At 42.4% G+C, this 14,437-nt stretch overlaps 1 protein-coding gene across 4 annotated transcripts in view; it reads right to left on the bottom strand.

The window, feature by feature from the left end:
* The window catches only part of fmnl3 (formin-like 3), a 32,367-nt gene extending 17,949 nt beyond the window's left edge, over positions 1 to 14,418 (bottom strand). For 3 of the 4 annotated variants that reach the window (XR_002836572.2, XM_023798923.2, XM_023798925.2), the window contains exons 1-2: positions 13,859 to 14,417; positions 23 to 106 (exon numbers count right to left, since the gene is read on the bottom strand). Coding sequence is in view for 3 of the 4 variants with exons in the window: in XM_023798923.2 (XP_023654691.1) it covers positions 23 to 106; positions 13,859 to 13,972 (198 nt within the window). In the remaining variant the exon portion in view is untranslated. Of the gene's footprint in view, positions 1 to 22; positions 107 to 13,858 lie in introns of all 4 variants that reach the window. The other variant, XM_023798924.2, reaches the window with a different exon arrangement.
* Between the last annotated feature and the right edge of the window lie 19 nt (positions 14,419 to 14,437).

Below are 14,437 nucleotides of genomic sequence, written 5' to 3'. Positions count from 1 at the left end.
ATAAGTGAGATGCTGTGGATACCTGATCACAGATGAGGTCCCACTTCTTCTCGTTGTCATACTGGCGTAGGAGACGTGCTTTATCAGGGGGAAGGTTCATGGAGTTCTGCAAAAACAGGGACAGAGGTCTTGATAAGGAGGAGTCTAGGTCTGCTACTGATGGGTCACCTCTATAAGCCAGTGTGAATGCACTGGGCCAGTGAAAGAGCCCACAGTTTCATGTCCCCTTCAGCAGTCAGGGCCTTTCCAGAACTGTGCCAGTGACCTTGTTTCCTCAATATAAAGATAAAATAGTCCGGATTCTTTTATTAGCACACAGAAGCAGATTTGTACATGGATTTTTCTGTCCAGCTGATATTTCCATCTTCATTGCCATAAGAACTTCTTAAAAGGAAAAAACTTAGATTCCAACAGTAGCACGACATCTCATGGAGCTTCACATTAAAAAAGCATAATCCTAAGATTCATCATTAGAGAGCTTATTCTAACATAAGTGATTAATTCATCTTGCTCTCAAGCTAAGTACAAGATTGACCTTTGTTGTCATGGGTAGGTCACGCTAACAAGGCCTGAACAGCCCATTCTCATTGCCTCATGCAGACAGCACCAGCTTTCCCTCTTCAAACGGACCGTGCTTTTCCAGCGGCGACTTTTATCAAAAGGAAATCGGTGGTGATTTTGGCACGAGACACACAGATGAAGCTAACGAAACAGAGTGCCCTTTGAGCTCCAGGACGCAGAGAAAAACCACTGCACTCAACATCCAAAACCCATAAAGTCAAAAAGAAACATGCATTCCAGATGTTCAGAATTACAGAATAAATGTGTTGATTATAAAGAGCTACAAAGTAACTATAAAATCTGCCGGTCTCTCCATCTCCCCCTGGTGGATCAGGACCAGCACTGGATGTCCATCTATCACAGAGACTGTAAGCGTAGGGGTTGGCTAACTAGGAATGGTGTCAAATATGCCCTAAATCTCTCACTTCTCATAGCACTATGCCCACACAATGTGAGATGTTACCATCAACATTGCATGTTATACACATGCAATTGTCACATCACAAGGAATGCGATATTTGGGTTGAGGTTAGGCTTGGGCAGTATTTTTCAGACCATCATACTGTATGGACAGTACTGGTACATGGTATTTTGACAGTTTTTTTTTCCCCAAAAGAAATATCATTCTGATATTTTGAAATCTGGGCAATTTGGGTCATCAATAAGTTTGGCCAAAACATTTTTACTCATAGGGTACAAAACTTTGCAAGTCTTGCAGTTTTAATGATTGCAAAATATTGATTTAATGATTAAATGTTAATTTTCAAGAATATCAAGTATAAAATCATCATACAGTTTAGCACCATTCGTGCATGAGTTCTGCATGCACTCTCCAAGTCAATCATAATCATACAGTCAAAAATATACAGTAAACTGGTGAAATTTGCAGATGACACCAAGGTGGGTGGTGTAGCAGATACTGAACTAGCGGCTCAGCAGCTACAGCAGGATCTTGATTTAATTAGTGACTGGGCCGATACCTGGCAGATGAAATTTAACATAGACAAATGTAAGGTACTCCATGTAGGGAGCAGAAATATAAAGTACAGGAATTTTATGGGACCTACTGAAATAAAGGTAGCTAATTATGAGAAAGACCTTGGCGTGTATGTTGATGCTTCCATGTCTCATTCTCGCCAGTGTGGGGAAGCAATAAAAAAGGCCAATAGGATGTTGGGGTATATCTCCAGGTGTGTGGATTTTAAGTCGAGGGAGGTGATGCTAAGATTATACAATTCCTTGGTGAGACCTCACCTAGAATATTGTGTGCAGGTTTGGTCACCATATCTTAAAAAGGACATTGCAGCCTTAGAAAAGGTGCAGCGTAGGGCCACAAGAATGATTCCTGGTCTTAGAGGAATGTCATACGAGGAAAGGTTAGCTGAGCTAAATCTGTTCAGCCTCAAGCAAAGGAGACTGAGGGGGGACATGATCCAGGTCTATAAGATTCTAATAGGTTTGGATGCTGTTCAACCAAATAGTTACTTCAGCATTAGTTCAAATACAAGAACTCGTGGCCAAAGGTGGAAATTAGCGGGAGAACATTTCAAACTGGATTTAAGGAAGCACTTCTTTACACAGCGTGTAGTCAGAGTATGGAATAGTCTTCCTGATAACGTAGTGCAAGCTGAATCCTTGGGTTCCTTTAAATCAGAGCTAGATAAGATTTTAACAACTCTGAGCTATTAGTTAAGTTCTCCCCAAGCGAGCTCGATGGGCCGAATGGCCTCCTCTCGTTTGTATAGTTCTTATGTTCTTATGTTCTTATTTTTAACCTTACTGTTTAAATCACTCATACATACGTTTGTGAGAAAATCTTATAAAATGAGTGAGGAGGAGAAAAGTGAACAAAGGACATTCATCATCTGCTGCATTGAAAGATTTTGGATTCCTTAAAGACAATATTGAGCAAAAGCCAGTTATTTGCTGACAACTCACGGTAACACCATTGACTTATTTGACAGACACTATTGGTAGATAAGTTCAATTTGGCAATAGTTTGAGTGAACTCCTTTTTTTCTTTAAAATGATCTTGATATTTATTGCTAAAATTTCTCATTGCCATCCATCCATCCATTTTCTGCCGCTTATCCGGGGTCGGGCCGCAGGGGCAGCAGTAAGCAGGGATGCCCAGACCTCCCTCTCACCAGCCACCTCCTCCAGCTCCACCGGGAAAATACCATGGATTTCCCCCAGACCAGCCGAGAGATATAATCTCTCCAGCGTGTCCTGGGTCTCCCCCGGGGATCTCCTCCCGGTTGGACATGCCCAAAACACCTCCCCAGGGAGACATCCAGGAGTCATCCTAGGTAGAAGCCCAAACCACCTCAACTGGCTCCTTTCAATGCGGAGGAGCAGCAGTTCTACTTTGAACCCCCCCTGAATGTCCGAGCTCCTCACCCTATCTCTAAGGCTGAGCCCAGACACCCTGCAGAGGAAACTCATTTAAATTCACATTGCCATATTTTTGCAACATCTTGCAACCTTACATGGCACTGAAACTGCCTGTCTGGTCCCTAGAGCACATCGGTTTGCTAAAGCTACACAGTCCGGCCTTAGCCTGACCCCACATCTCACAATAAAACACATACAAAATAAAACACAGCTGAGGGATCAGGATATAGACCACATTCACACTGTAAATACACAAATGCAGCACAGAAAACGCAGCTGAGGGATCAGGATACAGACCACATTCACACTGTAAATACACAAATGCAGCACAGAAAACGCAGCTGAGGGATCAGGATACAGACCACATTCACACTGTAAATACACAAATGCAGCACAGAAAACGCAGCTGAGGGATCAGGATACAGACCACATTCACACTGTAAATACACAAATGCAGCACAGAAAACGCAGCTGAGGGATCAGGATACAGACCACATTCACACTGTAAATACACAAATGCAGCACAGAAAACATGAGAGATTTTAGCACAAATTAGCATGGACTGGTTGCTGTTTGGTAGAATAACATGGCTTCTAAAGCCATATCCTTGCACTTCAGGTCTTGAGGGCTACTGTGAGCTTACAAACCCTTGGTGGCCATCAAATCTGAGCATCCGTTACAAATCTATCTCCACTGATAAACAAGAGAAGGTGAACAGTGACTTTCTTGTGTTCCTGGACACTGTGGCCTAAAGCCTAAAATTAGACTCAAGAGTTCTTTGTTGTCAACACTTCCATGTAAAATACACAGTGCATTGAAATACTGTTTCCTTTGGGCTCTCGTGGTGCTACATAAATACAAACACAATAAATAAACGATAAGATCCACAACACAATTTAATAAATAGAATAGAGATATAAATAAATGCACAATTTGGTTAGATTATGAGTTCTGTCTACAGCTGCATCAAAGTCTCACATATATACAGAATTAATGTACATGAATGCAATAGATACACATGGAATTAATTTAAACACCCAGAGAGAAACTCTGAGAGACCAGCAGGCAGACAGTTCCCAACCCCCAGTCTGAGGACCAGTACTGGTCCACGGCCAGTATTCCGCCAGAATAGTGAACGCTTGGGGATTTGCAGAAGGGTTGGTTTATTTCCAAATATAAACTATATTTAATTTTATTTTATGACCCCTCACCCTTGCGTGTTCACATCTGAAACAACGGAAGTGATTAAACATATAAAACTGCTGATATAATGATGTAAACTGATCCACAAACATGAAAATTTGAGAACCCTTACGTTAGGGTTAGGGATCTAGGATGAAGAGCTGTGTCTATGACTCTCGCAGCATGGGGTAAGGGACCTTTCCTGGCATTTAACTGCTATAACAGCTATTAGGTTATCAAACAGGAATCTGGTTCGGTTGTGACTTTACACACATCTGGTAGCCATCGGGAACTCTACCCCACATACTTGCTACTGTAATGTTCTTTCAACAGTTGCAGTTGGCCCTACAAACATCTCCACCCTATAAACACCGCATCCACTAGTGCCTCCCCTGCTTTTAAATGTCCAACTTTGAAACCCAGTTATCTGTAATAACTTCTGTGACTCAGCTTGACATATTTTCTACATTTATTCCAGGTATGTGACGGCTTAAAGCTGTTTATTCAGCAACAGATTTATACTCTTTCAAAATGCAACAGGATCTTCCACTGGCTTATAGCAGCATACTTCTAGAAAGGGTCCCTATGTACTTGAATATTATGGAGTACAGATTAGACCGACCACAAAACTCCAAAGTCTCCTTTGTTTTCCAATAGAGAAACATGACACATATTCCATAGTAGCTGCAGCCCACATGATATTAACACAGGAGCTGGACACACTGAGCTCTGTCTCCATGGTAACGCCCCACAGCCCACATGATATTCACACAGGAGCTGGACACACTGAGCTCTGTCTCCATGGTAACGCCCCACAGCCCACGTCATATTGACATAGGAGCTGGACACACTGAGCCCCGTCTCCATGGTAACACCCCACAGCCCACATGATATTGACATAGGAGCTGGACACACTGAGCCCTGTCTCCATGGTAACGCCCCACAGCCCACATGATATTGACACAGGAGCTGGACACACTGAGCTCTGTCTCCATGGTAACGCCCCACAGCCCACATGATATTGGCACAGGAGCTGGACACTAAGCACTGTCTCCATATTACGTCCCATACCCCAAGTTATATTGACATAGGAGCTGTACACACTGAACCCTGTCTCCATGGTAACGTCCCACATATCATGACACAGGAGCTGTACACACTGAACCCTGTCTCCATGGTAACGTCCCACACGTCATATTCACACAAACTGTACACACTGAACCCTGTCTCCATGGTAACGTCCCACATGTATTGACACAGGAGCTGTACACACTGAACCCTGTCTCCATGGTAACATCCCACAAGTCATATTCACACAGGAACTGGACACACTGAGCCCTGTCTCCATGGGTAACTGTCTCCCGATCCAGGTGTGGCTCTTATTGACAACTTAACAGGTCTGGGCAGTCTATTCCCCAGGACTCAGTGTGACTCAAAGGCTATGAGATATAATAATGAGTCCTCTGATGGACCAGTTTGCATTCAGTATACTTTGTGCACTGAGAGCCCTTCATGTTATTGTGTCATGGTAGACTACGTATACCCTGTTTAGGTACTTAGCCTGCAGTATACTGTATTGTCCAGCCGTTTGTCCACAGATCCATCATTATCACATATGAATTTTTGCTTAATTCTCTCCACTAAGGACATTCAAATAATGCCATCAGATGTAAATAATAAATCACATCTGGATTAGAGAAATTGAAGCAAAAATGAAAATGCCTCAGACTATAATTCAATCCATGCTTTCATATTTTGTTCTTGCTTGTTCCACCTCCAAACCCAAAGCATAGGGTGCAGTTAGAACAGGGCGGCATCGTCATGGGACCAGAGTCCTTTCCTTCAAAAGGACACACCACACTAACAGGTTCAAATGGTCACATTGAGTCCTTTTCAACCACTTCAGATGTGTTGTGAGATTGCAGGTATGGGCAGCTGTATGGCTGTGGGATTGTGTCTGTGTGTCACTAGGGAGGCCCGTACAGGTGACAGGAACAGAAAGCGTCAGAGCATATTGTGAGAATGTTCTGGGTTTCTTATTTGGCAAGGATACCTGAGCCAGAGGCCTTTTACAAGGTAACCTGAACCGGGCGTTTGTGACAAAGGAGATCAGCAGGGGGCAGAGAGAGACAAAGAGCAGAAGAAGCTGCCCCTTTTCACTGAGCACAAACCAGCAGGCCCTGTTTACCACACCGAGGGAAAACGTGATCTGAAAAGCAGCTTTGGCCTTTCCCATGCGACACGTTATGAGAATGTTGAATGACTGAGAAGGAACTGAATGTATGAATTTCACTTTCACAAATGTCCTCTGAAGATGGGAATGGCTAGAAAAAGTACAAGAAGCATGTGGCAACCCAGAGCAGCAGCATGGGAACGACCTGATTTATCGGGTCAGTTCGCTGAGTCATCACTGGAAGTTCACTGGAGTTGGTGCCTCTTTGCTTTCCATGAATTCAGCAGTGACGGAGAAAATGAAAGCGAGCCACTGTAGCATCCCAGTGCTTGTGAGAGTGCAGGTTTGCTGCCTACGGTTCAGACTACATCACTCCACCCTGCCCCCCCCCCGCCCCCCCATATCTTGACAATGCCAATCTTCACATTTCTACTCACATGCGTTGTTTCAGACCACAACCCCTAAAAAAAAGGAAAACATCCAGACATTCCTCCTGCTGCCCCACGTCACTGTGACTGGATACCTACACATTTTGCAAATGGGGCATTTCTCGAAAATCTACCAGTCATAAGAGAGACCGTCTTATCTTCCCAAGGCCAGCATGCTGCAAAGCTGCCACTGACTTAACTAATAAGATGCCAGATCACATCACAAATCGTTAACAATGAGAACCATTCATAATCTTATACAGTAAAAGTTAAAAGATGGGTAAAATGGAAATTCATGCTAAATTACTTTTAACTCCACACACAAACACTGAGCAGAGTCTCCTGGGCCTCCCTGCAGCAGGGAACTGAGGTCTGAAATGCAGAGAGGCTCAGGAGTGACCCCAGAGTCAGGCAGCTTGAACAAGTTCCGCTTAGCCATGCGGCACGTACCATTATTCTGGGGGAAATCCCTAGGGGAACCCCCCCCTCAGCAGTCCCAATTGGGTTTACCCAAAATATAAAGCATAAAACAACATAAGGATGAGACAGCGATGTGCGACATTAATACCAACATTGCATGTAATGCTCATGCCATTCTCACATTGCTAGTCAGTTAGATTAGGATCAGCCTTTTTCTTATCTTCAATTCTGCATGGACATTATAGCGCAGGGAGTTTAAGCTTCACTAAAACCTTGTTTATTCTGTCACAGGGAAAAAAAGAAAGAGAAAGTTTTCCAGTTTTAACGATTATTCCTTTTCAGGATTATCTAGTAGGCCTGTATGTTTAAAAATCTGTTTCATGCATTTTCGACCATGCAAGACGACCATTATAATTTTTTTGCTGTTATGTAGATGAGTTTGTGAGAAATTTATGTTGAATTCCTTTTTTTGTGTTATAAATACAGCAATATTTATTACAACAAATTCACATATTTGAAATATTTCCAATACAGGTCTATCCTACTGGCTATATTACACAAAATACTTTAATTCTTGACATGCCGTCCTGATCTTGTTGTATATTCTCTTCCCAACAGATAGCAATTTAAGCTTGTATCTCTTCATTTGTCCATGCATCTGTTATTACTTTTTTTTTTTTTACTTTATCATTATTTTCTGATTTCAAAACTGGTTTTCAAGGCGGCGTTTGTATTGTTTCAGAGGCAGGCTATTAGCATAACCTATCCACAAAGAAAGCATTTCAAGTCCCAGCCCAAAGTCCTGAAGTACCCCATGTAGTTTGGCCATTTAGATAATGGAACTTTAGGTACCGGTGTTCAACCGGAAGTCAGTGGAAAAAGGAAAGTACCGAAAGTACCATACCACAAGCATGCTACCTGATACGGACGTAAACCACTCACTGTGACTGCTAAGGCGTCTTACTGGTTAAGCTATGCCAATCAAACCACAGCACAGCCAGTTAGGTTGGCAGTCCTCTGATTGGCAGAGGCAGTGAGAGCTGCGCTTCAGTCTACAGTGCGATGCACTGTAAGCATGTATGTGTTTTGTCTTTTTCGGTGCCATTTTATGCCACACTGCAGCTGCTTCCACACCACTTCATCAAGCTCGTGAATAGAAATGCCAGTTTGAGACCATGTTTGTGTGTAAGACTGCAGTAAATCACTCAGGCTAGAGGGAGCCGGTGTGAGAGCCTGTCCCACCGGAGGCTGGGGGATGGAGGCCCCCTTAAAAATAACATGGCAGGACAGAGCCGCCATTGTCTCTGGCAGGAAATGGCAGCAATAACCTGAGTCTGCCGCTCCCACACACACACACACACACACACACACACTAAACACAACGTGTGTGAATGCATACATATCACACACATTTAATCCTAACGCACGCATGAACATGCACACATCATCCACATCTAAACACACGCACATGCATCAAACATATTTAACCCTAACCCAGAAATGAGTACAGTTGACCCTCCACATCCGTTTGCATGCATGGGGGAATCAACCAAGTGCAGACTGAAAATGTTCAGGGGAAAAAAAAAAATCCAGAAAGTTCCAAAAAGCAAAACTTGTAGCACCACACTGAATCCAGAGAAACAAAGTGATATGTAAGCATGCCCAGCTGACAGATCATCCCTCTCTCTCCAACACTCGTTGCTTGAGCATTGTTTGTCCCGCGTCTCGTTCATTTGTTGTTTGCGTTGTGTGCGCCCTGTTTTCTGGGAACAACACAACTCTTTACATAGCATTACATTGTATTAGATATTATGCGTAATCTAGAGGTGATTTGAAGTACCTGGGAGGATGAGCATAGGTTATATGCAAATACTATGCCGTATTACATAAGGGACTTGAGCATCCGCAGATTTTTGTAGCAGTATGTGTGACGATAATAGAGATCTGACTATCAGCACTCTGCTGTGTCTGTCCTAAAAGCAACTCGAGCCAACAAACAGGTTTCCGAAGATAGTAGGTGCTCAAGCTGCAGGTGCATCGGTCACATCGGCCGCTGTGGTCTGAGCGATTTAAATGTCAGGTAAAGGTTCTGGAGCACAGCGTTTAATGCAGGTTTCTACCTCCTTCATGCCTCAGTGAATTGGAGGTTTTTCTTCTAATGAATGGGGCGATTCTCCGCTACACCATTACCGCTTGTAATGACAACATTTCAAGGTTTGAAGGTAGAGATACATTTATTTTAGCAGGTAATATCAAATGCTCAGAATAAAGAGGAACTGGAAATCTGGTAGTTCAAACGTAACATCTGAACATGCCTGACTAAGCAACAGCCACATGCACCAGGAGTCTGGTGAACACTGCTAAAGTCATTTGCGTTAGTTGAACAATTTAGAGGAAATTTTCCCCTCAAACCCCCCACCACCCATGTCTCTGCCAAGACCTGACCACAGGAATTCAGAGTGGAGGAGCTGCATGGGCTACTTTGAAAAATGATCCAAGCAGAACCCAGAACCCTCTTTCTCAAGGGCAACCGAAGGCAGGCACCAGTGCCCAGCCACCTCGTTTGACCTTGGCTGAGCCAACACTGACACACTTAAAGGAACAGAAGTCTCATTAACATTCTGTCATCTCTGACTGCGGTGAGCAAGTGCTGTCCATACCAGTCTCTTCCTAAAGGAGGAAAACAGTAATGGTATATATGTTTCCAACCACAGCAAAGAGATGGCAGGATATTTCTGTTAAAAAGCTGGACAAGAGGGATAACAAAAGATGCTTTTACTACGTCCCAAATCGGACCCGAACCCAAACCCTGAGTAGACCAATTTTAACCCACTGGGCCTCACTCCTACCAGCATCTCCAACTCACACGCACTCCATCAAAGTTATTTTCCTGCTGATACGACCACGCTGGGAAAGAGCAGCAGTGTGACATTCTGGGCTGCATTCAGGCGGCAGCAGTGAGACAGAACTGGGACGAAAGTGCATCCACACAGATGGCAGCCAAGAGCTGGGACAGACAGCGGCAGGAGAGCAGGAGAGGATTCCAGAGGTGATCACACATCTAACAGGACAGGGACTGACACGCGCATCCATGTAGATGGTGGCCATGAAGCACACGCATGAAGCACGTGTCCTTGCGGATGGGAGCAGAGGAGCAGGACGGCGGTGTGCAGGCATCTGGAAGAGCCTCTGGAATTTCAGCGTGTTACTTCTCATGTTTCCACTAAAGCAGTTCAATGAAGGAGTGCAGTTAAGACTGCAACTCAGGGCTTAGGCGTGATCACATGACTGAATGTACTGAAACAAACACTTTATCTTTCTCAGTATCATTATTACTCATTTGGGGGGCATAGTGCCGCAGTGGTTAGCGCTGGACCAGGGTTTGAGCCAGGGCTCCGTGTGTGTGCAGTTTGCAAGTTGTCATAGTGGGATTTCCTCCAGGTACTCTGGTTCCCCCCCCGTCCAAAAACATGCTGAGGTTAATTGGTGTTACCAGATTGCCTATAGCTGATGTGTTATACAATGGGTTGGTGGCCCATCCTTGCCCCCATAGGCTTAAGACCCCGCATGACCAGTGGTGGAATGTAACAAAGTATTTGTACTTCGTTACTGTACTTAAATACATTTTTTACGTATCTGTACTTTACTTAAGTAAAAATAATAATGCATACTTTTTATTACATTTTGCGGCAACTATCTGTACTTTCTACTCCACTACATTTCTACAATTTATGCCGTTAGTCGTTACATTTCATGAACACAATTTCCTCAAAATCTTGCAAGAAAAAATAGTTAGCCTATTGCGTTCTGGCGTTGTTTGCCATTTCCTACCAATCAGGTGGCTTTATTAGCTCCAATGATGGCAGAGCGCGCTTCAATTAGCAGCACGAGCTGGTAGACTGGCTTGATTTCAAGAAGACGAGACATTCGACATGGACCCATTCAACATGGTTTATCTTAATGGTATATTAGTGGGTGATACCTAGTAGATAACTTGTCATCCACATAATTCTAAGTTAGGGTACACACAGTATTGCAGAGTGCACGCACAATAAGCACACCAAACTTTCCAATACACATATACTGTATAGTTCCTTGTAATTATTACGAGCAATGACATCGGTAGAGACATAAGTCAGTATATCTACTATTCTTTTACAAAATGGCACACCCGAGACGTCGACACAAACCATTGTGTGAGTACTTTTACTTAAAAAAATACTTTAAAGTAAATTTAAAAGTAAGTACTTAGTACTTTTACTTAAGTAAGATTGTTGATGTAGCACTTCTACTTTTATTTGAGTACATACTTTGCAGGGTATTTGTACTTTTACTTAAGTACTAAGCTTCAGTACTTCCTCCACCACTGCCCCTGACCACAAATAGGACAGTTACAGAAGATGGATGGATGGATGGATGGATAGATTTCTCATGTGCTTCATGGTAGTATCATTGTATCTACTGGAAGCAAGAACTGAAGTTAAGCAGTTCAATTGTAATTAAAATGTAACAATTTTTGATAATATATAAGGCAGCAGGCAAAACAATCTGACTCATTAAAAGCCTGATGGACCCTAATTGCTTGCTCAGTTCTGAAAGAAGAGCAACAGAACAAGTTTAGGCTTCAGCTTCTTGCTGCAAACCTAAAAAGTGAATCTTGGCTGTTTTCTTGCTTGCTAAGAGGAAGCTTACACTGGATCGATAGCCACATAGGAACAGACAAGGATGATCCTTCAAAACTCCCCAAAGTCTAGGAGACCCGCAGTAATCAAGGAATTTCTGGAGTAGAAGGTAAATAGTACGAATCACAGACATGTTTTTCAACCATATAAACAAAATACAATAAAACCACCTTCTGTTTCACGATGCCGCAGGAAGCTATTTGCAACCATTTCACAACAAGTAAAATATTCTGTTTCAGATCTGAACAGTTTTAAATCTAATTTTCTCATCAAGAACAAAAAGTGCATCTGGGCAATGGCTGCACAGGCCATGTAAAGAATAATCTGATACTTAGCTAGTTATTGAATGAGTTCAAGTCTCTCTCAAAGACGCGGTGACGGACCATGACGAGAGACGGGCGAGGAAGTTTTTGTCTAATTATGTCAAGTGGGAAAGGCGGATCATTGACTAGGTAATGAATATTGTATGCCATTAATAACAAAAAGTACAACAAACAAGTTAACAAATATATGAATGCACAAAAATCTCAGGTTTACCTAGAAAGTATTTTACAGAAATCACAGAACTGCATTTTATCGAAGACAATTTTGTCAGGAGCATTAAATTGTACATAACAACTTAGAAAATGCAGCTGTGAGTCATATTTCGTTACAGGGGAAAGTAAAAATAGCATCAGTGTCAGTACAGATCAGGAAACGGTTAAAGAAAAATGATAGATGCAGACGCGGTACTGGAGAGAGCAATGCTACCCCGAAGCAGAATTGATACCTGCCGCATATCATGATGCAGTTTTCCGCTGCATTTTCACACAAATGTTCAATCAGTAAAGAAGAAGCAATGCCACTAGTACCACACATTTCCTTAGATCACTTCTGACAACATTCCGTAAATTAATGCCAGCGACACAAAGGTAACTTGACTGTCTGCTGCCACTTAAGATCAGTATTTTAGGTACTTTTATTACTTTTGGTCCGCGTGGAACCAGCACAGGACGAAGTGTTTTGATTATTCATAGTAGATAACATTTGTGTACAGTCCCGGCATTATCAAATGCCAACAGTTCAGATCGTATCAGACAGAGGAACGTGTTAGAACAAATTTCCCATCAGATAGGCTACATGTGTTGATTTTAGAAGGGCACGTGCTACTTTAATCTTGAGTAGTGGTAACAATGTAATTACTAAATGAAAATATCACCAACCATAAAATGTTACGGTTTAAGCTGCACTACGTCATTAGTCTAGCCAGGCAGAGAGCGGAGGAGTTAATGAATTCAGAAAAGTTGGCGACTTTCCTGTGTTTACAAACAAGCCGTAAAGTCTATCTCCGCGTCTGAAGACGGACGTAGTTTCAAATGCGCTACTGTGTGAAAAACCTTCACCCGACGGGATTTACGGTGTAAAAAAACACATTTAGCCCAAACCGGCGCTCATTTTCGGAAACAAAAGAAGCAGAGGGAGGGGGCGGTGGGCAGTTTATCAGCCGCTCATTACAGCGGAAAGAACGAAGGAAAGAAAAAAAAACACTTTTCATCATAAAAAAATGGTATACCAGTACTGTGTTACTGCCGATGTACTATCCATGGCTTGTGCCACTCAAGTTAATATCATTGTAATTACTTCAAGAAAGTTAATTTCACTTAGTAGCTATGAAGCCTACTTGATTTTGTGTCTGGTAGATCGTCTGCTTATATTTACAATATAAAACTTACATTTTCAGAGATGGCTGCAACAGAAAATAATGTGGAAAAGTAAAACTAATACCTTTGAATTACTCTATGTCATCGCATGGAAATGTTTAGCTTTTAAAGACCCATAACTTGTAGTTTAAAGATCAAAGATTACATTTATTTAAATCTATGTACACGTTCAATAATTGCTACCAGGCAAAAAAAAAAAAAAACATTGTGTTTTTAGAAACAAAAATCAGTAAAACGCCCAAGCAAGGTTTATTGAGCCTACAAAGCACTTCCTATCTAACAAAGTCGAGATTCAGGATGATCTCCTCCAATACTTACCAAAACTAAAGCGAACCTCTCCTCGAGCTCCGTAGGGTCCGGCATGGGAACTTTTAACGGCATTATATGAGGTTTAATTTCTGAGTGACCGTCCACACTCTCGATATTCCCCATTTTCACGAAAATATATATCCTTTGTGGGGAAAAAATACAGTTTTCTCTCTGACTCAGTGTCCCCGTGTGATTTAAAATTCCCCCAACAAATACACTACTGCGTAATTCCGATCCGAGGTGATTTCCTCTCCATCCATGTGTTCATCTCTAAGTTAGAAAAAGTAGCTGCATCGGCCCCATATTGTTTTAGAGATAAAGTATGTTATCCTCACAAAAATCGAGTAATGCCTTAATCACATTAAACTCTTAACAGAAAAATCAGAACTTTACCGCCAAAGTAAAAAAGTCCATTATATTTTTCCCTGGTTGTTTTCACTAGATTTGCAATCTGTAGAAACTGATCCTTGGTGGGATGAAATCATTTTGTCCGACCGCACACCCACTCCAGCGATGGACTTTCTTGGCTCTTCTGCGTTTCCATTCATTATTGTTATACGACCGTCATTATGTGAACTGGGCGCCTTT

The sequence above is a fragment of the Paramormyrops kingsleyae genome, chromosome 18, assembly GCF_048594095.1.
Source record: "Paramormyrops kingsleyae isolate MSU_618 chromosome 18, PKINGS_0.4, whole genome shotgun sequence".
In the NCBI taxonomy this organism is placed as follows: domain Eukaryota; kingdom Metazoa; phylum Chordata; class Actinopteri; order Osteoglossiformes; family Mormyridae; genus Paramormyrops; species Paramormyrops kingsleyae.
Note: the sequence above shows the minus strand (reverse complement) of the source record. Positions and strands in the feature narration are given on the sequence as shown.